Consider the following 10,201-nt stretch of genomic DNA (forward strand, 5'->3'; position numbering starts at 1 on the left):
CTTAAAAGTAATTGTTGAAGGATTACCCATTTTGGAACCTAGACATACAAAGAAGTTTGCTTATTATCTGCACATTATTATCTTATTATCTGCCTGATTTACTGAGATTTTTTCTCACTAATTTTATAATAAACTACCTGTACCCATTGCAGCTATGCTTGCAACCAGTTTCATTTAATCGGCCTTCTCTCTTTCGTCTGGCATTTGTATTTGTCCTTGAAAGGCTTGATCTTCACTTCTTAGGCATTTGTATCCCTTAAGATTAAGAAAATGTGCTGTTGAACTTGTTACCATTGCTTGTTCACATATTTGCACACGTATCCTTTTGAGAGGACTCCTGATTGGGAGGACTCCTTGTTGGAGTTAATATGTGATGAGCTTGTTTAGGTCACGATAGCAGATTCCCGAACAAAATATGCCCGTGACACCACCCCATGCAAGACTTTTCCGATGAGGTATAAATCATGTCTCTACATCAATCGGTTATTGTGTTCTTGGCAGACAGACAGACATTTCATCTTTATTAGTATTGAAGATAATGATCCTTGAATTTGATGTAGTGATTTTCAGTTAGGGAGTGGAGGTGATTGTTGTACTGGGGGACTTGCAGGGGTCAGAAGCAGTTTGGGATGTGATAAAAGAGTGAGGATGGTGAGGATAGCAGTGAGGCAGTTATGCAGAAAGTTGATAGCAGGCAGAGGGCTAGAAGGGCAAGAGTTCAGAGGACTTGAGGGCAGTTGTAAGGACATGTGTTTTTGTTTCCGAGAGTGGCAAATAACGGCGCCAGGCTCCCCATCCCGCCCCACTTTAGAATCCCGCCTAAAAGTGCTTACGGTCACCTCCCCTCCCTCCTTCTCCCCTTGGTTCAGGGTCAGATTCTGCCACTGTAAAGCACTCCGGGATGCTACCCCGCGTGAAGGGCGCTATTTAAATGCAAGTTGTTGTTTGGTGGTGGAGAGGGGATGAAGGAGATAAGGGAAATTAAGAAATAATCAGAGAATATCAGATATTTGGGTTTAATTGTATAGAATTTAAATTATTTTCATTTTGAAACACAAACTGAATTAGTATGCAATGTGTACCTATTTCACTGATCTATTTACAGTTCAGATTGAGTTTCCAATGATTTTAGTCTGAAGGTTCATTTTATTGATTATATGCTGGGTATCACATATACTTGAGTTTCAACTCAAGAACACTTAACAGATAGAACAAGCAGCAGAAGATGGAACAAATTCAAAAGTACCACCACTTAAAAGTACAATTACTTAAGACTTCACATGTCAACATCTCCACAGACCACAGGCTGATACTTAAACTGAAAATAAGAAACACATCGGTGTTTGTGATACCTTGAAATTAACAATATAAATAATCCTTACTGCAACATATAAAAGTGCCTCAAATGGTTTGACAGGTCAGCTGTGTTCCAGAGGAGGCAAAATAGTAATTGCTGATATAACTGTGATATGGATTTTTGGGACACGACAAGTGATCCTATTTTCTTGAGTTTAGCATTCTCCACAGACTGCAAGAGACTAACTCAGTGATACCAGGAAAACCTCTCTCTCATTCTACACAACAGACCTGGAGCCAAAACAGACCATCATTCTTCAGAATTTTGTTTCACTCAGAAGTCTTGATTGCATCTCATCTGAGATGAAAGGCAATTGTCATCAATCAGAAGGAAAAAGAACAGGGGCAGTTCCAATAAAATGTAGAACTAGCAAAACTGTATATTGTGAGAAGAATGGGTATGTAGGGTTTGAATGCATTATTTAATTTAAACTTAGAAAATGTACCTATTAATGGCCACAGTTTCAATTCATTTGTGTAAAACGAAAAGTGACTATTCACAACATATTATCATGCATGGCACATGACTTACCAGTTCTGTGACCTAGAATTGTAATCAAAAAGGCAAAAACGTTAGACTGAGACATTAATAGGTTGTGATGGCATTTACAAGGAAAAAAACCTCCAGCTACTTTTACATTTCAGATCATATTTCTCAGACATAACCTTGCAGCGAACCAAAATCTTAGTTTCAGAAGAATTATTTAAAAACTGAAGCATATCAAAATAATGTATTTTGTAATTACTTTAATAATTCAAATTAAAAATAAAATAGTGTGGTTTATTGCTTAAGAACAAAAGAAAGCATAGACTATTGAATAGCCTGTTTACATTTTCATCATCTATATCCAAAGAAAGCGTCACATATTTTTAATTGACATGCCCAACGAGTTAATTCCTGATTGAATAGTATCTAGTTTAGATCAGAACTCTCATAGGTCAATAAAATGTACTTCTGTTTATTGAGGAATCCTGTTATAAAATATTTATGATTTAAAATGCACCTTTGAAGTTATATTTGTGGTCTTTGAAAATGCGATTGTGAGTTGATGTTGAATTTTGAATTGTTTTGTGTTGTGAAGCTATCGTCGCTAGTTTGAAACTGAAAATGCCTGATATCCATAGAATACTTGCAGCTGACAGAGTGGGGGCTATTATCCTGATGATCTATTGGCTGAATTTGTGAATGTTAATTTGTTTTTTTAATAAAAAATTGATCATAATGACTATACACATCAGATTATCAAAAGTACTTAGTGCATCAATTGACCTGTTCGGTTGGCGATCTGTGCATATCAAAGGTGAAAGAATATATGAATTCACATGACTGCAAACAACCATTATATTCCTCCTGGCCAAGTATATTAAAAAGAATTTTAAAAATCAGCTAAGGAAGCACTCAGTAGAGTGTTTAAGAAAATCTTGATCTTCTTCATCAACCCTCAAAGTTCGTTATGGTTAATTATAACGCAGTATACTAATTGGAGAGTTCTGGTGAGTATGAAGCATTTATTACCACAGGAGACTGAAAGTGCCAATGATGGAAGTGACATCATTATGTAACTCATGCCAGCAAGATAAGAGTCCAAGGAAACTAATGCAATTAATTCGCTGTTTTCTAGGCAAGTGGAGACTGAACTGGAGACAGTCTGGGAATCAACCACAAGAGAAAATCGGCATATAAAGGATCTTTTGCGTGGTACTTTAAATAAAAATAGTCTCTTGGCCCCCGCTCACTTTTACGGCTCTGGTATAGATGAAAACCCTCACAGATATGCCAGTAGCCATTCAAACTTCAGAGCATTCAGCTACTGTGATGTGACCGTCTCTTCCCCCAGAAGGTTGGAGGATGGTACGCCACATGGGGATTACGTTCCATCAAATAATGATGTCCCTTTACCTCACCGTGTGGCTGAAAGTGGAGATTGTACAGCTACTCAAAGAAAGCAGAAGTCGAGAGAAGGAATTGTCATGAGTCCCATGTTCGAGTCTGACTCTGATCAACAACAAAATGCCTCCTCTGATGAAAGTGAAAAAAACGATCATGATTTCTACTCCTAGTACCATTGCGATTGCTACCAATGTTTCTACATTTAACGTTTCCACAAATTAAGTTTTATTTTCTATTCAGTGTGCTGCAAATGCTTAGTGCATATTGAAAAGTGGTTTTTCAGTCTTTCATTTTACAAATGTGTTTTTCCTTTGCCATTCAACACTTAAATTAGTTTTTATTTATCACTCGGCTAGAAGCATTGAGTTCAGATTTTATTGTTGTCAATCCTTGTAATCGCTCCAAGACCTTTTAAAACTATTTTGATTTCAACCCGTATTATTGAGAGGTACTCTTCAATTATTAGTTTAGAAACATCCATTGGTTCTTAGTTTATATGTTCCGGGTTCCAAATATTGTATAACTTTTATCCAACCGTAGAATTTCATTGAGTTTTAGAATACAGAGTTTAAGGCACAGGGAACAGGAAAACTGAGACAAAGGAAAGCATATGGGTGTTCCAGAGGTTGATTCCAAGAATTGATACAGAATATATTACAGTTGAAAAAGTAATATTGTTAGAATCGTAGAACTTTACAGCACAGGAAGACCCTTCAGCCTATTGCTCCGTGCTGGCTGTCTGAATTTCTTTTGGGTCAGCCTGATGTCTGACACACGAAAAAGCAATCCTCAGTCCCATTTATTTGCTTCTTCCCCATACACCTAGAAAATTTAATTACAATGATGTTTGGTAGTGCAGCACAAGACTGTATAACCTGTGGGATATAATTGCTTGTGTCCCTCATTTTTCTTTAAAACTTTGGACCACAATGGTCTTTTCGTGTTCTGTGTAGTTGGAATTGGTCATAAACTAGAAGAGCAGAGTTAAGTTATCACCTGCTTTCCCCAAATTATATTTTGTCCTTTACTGTTGATGTTTATGGATTTTGTGTGCTGACATTTTACTATCATTAAATGAACTAAAATCTTAATCATTTGGATTTCTAAACGTCTTATCTTCAAACTTTAGAAACTTTTCCCATTTAATGAAGAATATAAAATCGATGATGAGTACAGCAATATTGATGGATTTTGCCTTGAAATTAAATTACAGGGTAATATTTCTGAATGTGTCAGAAACAGTCACTCTTTGTTTTAAGCTAAATAACTTGAGAAATAATTGATAGATTTTTATGCTAGACTGCCTCAAGTTCTATTTCACACAAGGTTTTTGAGTTGCCCATCAACTTTATTATTTTTACAGGTTTTCTTTTTTCTCACTCTCTTATTTTGTAAATTACACTTATATTTTTTGTGATTTTTTTCTCAGACCTTTGCACTACCATCGCTATCTGTTAGAATGAAAAATGCTATTACTTCCAGTGCTCTGTCATAACCAATGCACAGCAGCCAAGAGTTATGAAATGAGGAGTAGCATTGGTAGCCACAACCACTTTGACAGAATACTATAACACCTCTCCTATTCCTTCGGTGAATCCTGGCAGGCTTCAGCATGTATGTGAAGATTCAGGCGATGACAGGAGAATAGGACAGCATGTTGAAGCATTTAATTGTGTCAATAACACATTTCCATGTAAACTAACCATATAAGATGTTCAGAATGTGATGAAGTAAATCTGTAATAATACTTTCAGATTCAACAAGAAAGATCAGGTTCAGAGATGCGATCGGTAAATTTAGGACAAGAGTTAGGAGTTTTTTTTTACACACTGAAGATTATCAAACTGCCATGGGTTACTGGGAAGTTCGATTAAGGCTAAACCGTTGAATTCATTTTAAGAAAAGCCTTGTGCAGACAGACATATAAAAAGACGGTTGCAATTAAAGACCTGTTGTAGCTGTAATTTGAATTTCAGCTGAGCCTTTAATGAGTGAAATGACTTAATATTCCTGGTAAGACTACTAAATTGGTTTTGGTCCCAGTGCCTTGGGACATCCTCCTGACGTGAAAGGCGCTGTACAAATGTAATTTGATGCTGCTCTTGTTTTCTGAATATTTTAAAATGAGAGAAAGTGAACCCTGTAAAGCTGGTGAATCTATTCCCAAGATGTTGGGTCACGCAACTTTGAAAACCTAAAGCAACCAACAGAGGCAAGTACTGGCACTAATGCATTCATGTTCATTCATGTTATTTTTCTGACATTCAAGGCCAAAACAACAAAGGCAGAATCAGAAAGGTATCCCAGAGAAGCTGAAGAAGGCAGGCTTGTGATTTAAAAGCAGAAATCCAGAAATGTAGCACTTTCTGACAATTAACATGTCAGTACAGAATTTCTGAATGAAATACGAGAAACAGTCCAATCTATAATATTCAATAGAAAGCTTCTGTATATGTCATACATTTTATGGATTCATTAGAATGCAGACTCTCCAAATAGTGTATTTAATTTAATTGGTTCACTTCTTTAACTGATATTTTGCCCTGGAAGATTTCTAGTCACAAAACAGGCTGTTTAAGGGAGCTAAAAATTGCAATTAAGTTTGTTAACTAGTGGTTAACACTGTAGTAAATTGGTGCCGATATATCAGATAATTTTGGTTGATTTTGTTTTGGCGGAGGGGATATAAAAATTGTCCATCCCACTCACTTCTTTACAGACTACAGAAGATGGCAGTCTATTCTCAGCCTCTGTCTTAACAGTGATCTGAGCTGACAGGGAGTATGCAAGAGCAATCCAGGCATGACTCAATGTTCCCATCCCAGGACTGGCTTCCCTTACATTTGGAAGCGCATATTAAAGTACAAAGATGTTGGAAAATAATACGAGAAAGTGTGAATGAAAAAGAGCCATTCAGCTGGACCAGGTAACTCATAACGTTAACCCATCTCCACATCACCATTGTTCAAGTTTCCATATCTTCACAACCCACACAGTCCCTCGCCTAAAATTGAATTGGAATTCTTTTGGCCTCTGTGGAAGGAAAGGATTGAATGGCCTTTTAATTCACCCCACGCTTATCATTGCAGTCCAGTGCTGTTGCCAGTCGATCATTTTTCATTATTCATCAGGATATGGCAGTTGAATGATTGTAACCCTTTCGTTTTCTTTCTATTAGCAACGAGTGATCTCATTAGTGCATTCAAATATCGAAAAAAAACAGAAAAACATTCCAAAAATATATTTTACTGTCCAAAATTCTGGTTAAAAAGTTTGTGCCACCACAAGCCCCCCCACTGAGCACATTACTGTTACAACTTCATCTGAGTTTGCTGGTCAAAGATGTTCATGAATAACTGGATAACTGGTAGGAGTGTGGAGAGGACTATATTCTATTTATAGGACATGCCAGCACATCCATCATTTTGTTTTCCATCTCTTTTCACAATGGAATTTGAGGTAAACCCATTACCAAATAAAATATATTTTCTGAATTTGGTCACGTATTCACCGAATCTGTTTATCCTCGATGTATATCTTATAGTGCTGAACAGAAGACCACAGCACATTCATTGCTGTCATTGTAGGAAAAACAGTCTGAGAACTGGTCAATCAAGTAAGTACGAGGTAATAGGTAAATATTCACTTAATATCAGTAGATATGCAAAATAATGGATTATATTGCAAGTGATAGTTAATAACTTCTTAAGGAATTCAACGACAACTTGCACTTATATAGGGCAGTCCACGCAGGTGTTTTTTTGAGTGAAACACAGCAGCTAATTGCAAATAACAGTATCCTACAAACAGTCGTGGATTGAGTGACCAAATTATTGTTATTTTTAAGGGGATTATTACCTCTAGAAAGTGATCTGCCAATCGACTAACATCTAGGTTTCTACTTACTGCCAGGTACACAGAGGTGTTTGGAGTAAGGAAAATTGCCTTAGGTTTCACCCTGCCCAGGAAATGAATCCAGTTCCTCTCGCTTGTGAGGCGAGTGCTCTAACCAATACATTACAGGACCCAACTTTGGATCAATGGGTCGAATGGCCTTTGCTGAATTCCTGCTGTTCCTTGTGTTTGCATTTTAGTATTTTGTCATTAAGGCCACGTTTAATTTATAATTAGGGGAAGTGATGGTAGTAGACTTACAGCATACATTAAGTAACAACGGACAAAAACCCATATAATCTGAAAAATTCTACCCGGGCAGGTGGGTTGTAAAACTAATTGTTTGCAAATTTTGCTCAAAGTTTTCAATCTTCTATTCAGCCTTGAGGTGCTGGACTTAAGGTTTTGATCTGGTCTGGGCCAACAGTTTTAAAACATTGTGAAAGCATTTTTTTTNCTTCTACGTTTCTGATCTAAAAAGCTGCTTGCAGCAAAATTCTGCTGCACATTGTCACTCTACATTTTGCAGTAGCCTTGGCAGATTCATCTTCAGTCAGATTCAGAAAGATCATTTTTACACATAGAAACCCAGGTCATATGGGCAACATTGTCATCTGTTTTTAATAGCATCAGATTTCACACGTTGAAGTAATCACACCCCTGGGCTTTCTATGGTCCTCTGCAAAAGGGTATTTTTACTGTTTATTCTCAGAATTCTATTTTTAAAAGACAAGGAAAAAAATAACCTTGTTTTTTTTAAAGCAAGTCAGATAACTAGGTCATGCTATTTTGTAGTTTTTGCTGAACATTTGTTTTTATGATGGATGCAATATTTTCCTTCCAGGTTTGTGACTTTCTTATTGCATAATTTGTTTGTGGATTAAATCAAATTTGCACTGAAGCATTGTGCAAATTCTACTGTGAGCCAAGGTAAAATGAACACATGTAAAAACATTGTTGAATGTTATTTTCTTACCACTTTTCGTTTCTTGTGAAGTTATTTGTTCTGTCGTTCGTCTAATTTGCGTAATTCACAAAATGTTTCAAATCATTGAATTTGACTTTAGTTTTGACAGCCAGTATTGTTTTTAGACAAATGTTGTAGTACTATTTGGTGCCTTTCTGACACAAAGAGTACTACGGCATTTGTCCAAAAAATGATGTCAATGCAGGCAAACATAGTGTTACCGGAATTTTGAGACCTGTCTCGTCAAAAGAAAGGTATAGTACGTTATTACAGTGTACATTCTACAATACAGAGGCTATGCTTATAAAATAGCCATGGATCACCTTTTATGGCTAGAGCTGATGTACAAGTGGATTTTAAACTTTGCAAGATAATAAACCGAGCTTTAAAGTACTCAGGGCACTTTGTGTGACATAAATATAATTATTCGGCATCACTTTCTTGTAGTTTTATGACTTTTGCCCAAATTTAATTTCCAATCTTCGCACTACAAGGTTTTAACCTCTGACTAGCTTTCAGTCTCTAATAATATTTTATGCCCATATCCTTATCATTGTTTTCGTCTATTTGTGCTTGGATTTGGTAGTGGGACCCATTACACTCAAAATGATGCGAGGTATTGTCTGACATCTTCAATCTTCACCACTGAGAGGTTTTAGAGGAATCTCTCAAGAATTATATGTGAAGACACCCCTGCAGATTAATTTCAAGCCATTCATTTTGATTAGCAGTTTTAAAACTCCTGCTGCCAGGTTTTTATTTGAAAGGTTAAGATTCATGAGTTTTCAAGACACTCACATTAACATAATTCATTTAATAGCCTGACATGCCAGCTGTATCTTTCAGCACCAGCTCCCAAGGAATCGGACTGTGAATACATTTCAGCCACATGGACAATAGGGTAGGACAGTGGAGCTGTTAAGTAGGTGTAAAAAGAACCAGCCTTCCATGGAGCTTACACCCTGTTAAACATTTCTCCCAATTTTGTTATGGCTTTGTGCTTCACCAGCTTTTTTTTAAATATCATAGATATTATAAATCTTAAATTTAAGTTAAATTTTAGTTCATCAGCAGTTTCCCTGGTGTTATCTGATCAAATTACTTTATGATTTACCAAAACAGGTTTATCTAGAACATGATAATTTGGCCAATAAAATAAGGTGTGGGTTCATATTCTGTGCTTGGACTTTTATTCTTTGCAATCTCTGCAATAATTTAGGATTTTCAGCTCTTTTGCAATGTTACATTAGCCCCCATTACAAAAAAATGTATTGGCTGTTCTCTTACATAAAGCTGTGACATCCTTATTGAACTTGAACTGTTTACCAGATCAATGTTGCAATGTTTTCATCCGGAGTTTTAAGAATGCATCATAGAAACAGACGAATCAGATCCAATGCTTATTTTTGGATTTATGGGCACAATAAATTCAACTTGTTTTGATCAAATGAGAAGGACCTTTTCATATAGATATTTAAACTTGTTGACCTTGACCCTGACTTGTTGGTCCTGACCCCTGACTGTCTAGGGCCTTGGGACGTCCTCCCGACGTGAAAGGCGCTCTGTAAATGTAATTTTGTTGTTGTTGCTATTTACTATAATTGGCAAATTTCCACACTAATAGGCTGGTTCTTAAGGACTTATTCAGTGTCCTGGTTTGGAAAGGGAGCATTACAGGCTCTGTACTTTGCCTAGCTTTATTGTATTCTGTGAATTCTTGCCTCTAATCTAGCAGTGGAAAAAACAATTAGTCTGTCTTTTTGCAGCTCCTCAAGAGTATTGTGAATTATGCCATAAATACAAAACCCCAGGACACCTTAGGTGGTGGTCTTCTGGGAATATTCATTATTATTGAGTTCTAATGTAAATGCTTTGGGCACGAAGACATTTATCATTCCAGGACCCTACCCCGTGTGAAGGGCACTATATAACCGCAAGTTGTTGTTGTTATCGCATAAAATCACATATATTTTAAGAGATCAATTTAATAAATTTAAGCAGTACTTAAAAATTCAGGATGGATTTATAAAAATACATTTTGTGCTTCTCAGAGTTTGTCTAGGTATTAATCTTGACCAGGTGATGATTTGTAT

General features: G+C 36.5%; 2 protein-coding genes across 4 annotated transcripts in view; one reads left to right on the forward strand and one right to left on the reverse strand.

Annotated features, from left to right (window-relative positions):
* Positions 1-4,338, forward strand: part of cep89 (centrosomal protein 89) — a 33,861-nt gene extending 29,523 nt beyond the window's left edge. For 2 of the 3 annotated variants that reach the window (XM_042340517.1, XM_042340518.1), the window contains one exon: positions 2,979-4,338. In XM_042340517.1, coding sequence (XP_042196451.1) covers positions 2,979-3,417 — 439 coding nt within the window. In that variant the 3' untranslated portion in view covers positions 3,418-4,338. The remainder of the gene's footprint in view (positions 1-2,978) is intronic. The other variant, XM_042340519.1, reaches the window with a different exon arrangement.
* Positions 1-10,201, reverse strand: part of zgc:165481 (uncharacterized protein LOC100073327 homolog) — a 33,489-nt gene that overhangs the window by 7,185 nt on the left and 16,103 nt on the right. The gene's annotated exons all lie outside the window — the stretch shown is intronic.

This window comes from Callorhinchus milii, unplaced genomic scaffold (genome assembly GCF_018977255.1).
Source record: "Callorhinchus milii isolate IMCB2004 unplaced genomic scaffold, IMCB_Cmil_1.0 Scaffold14, whole genome shotgun sequence".
Taxonomy (NCBI): Eukaryota; Metazoa; Chordata; class Chondrichthyes; order Chimaeriformes; family Callorhinchidae; genus Callorhinchus; species Callorhinchus milii.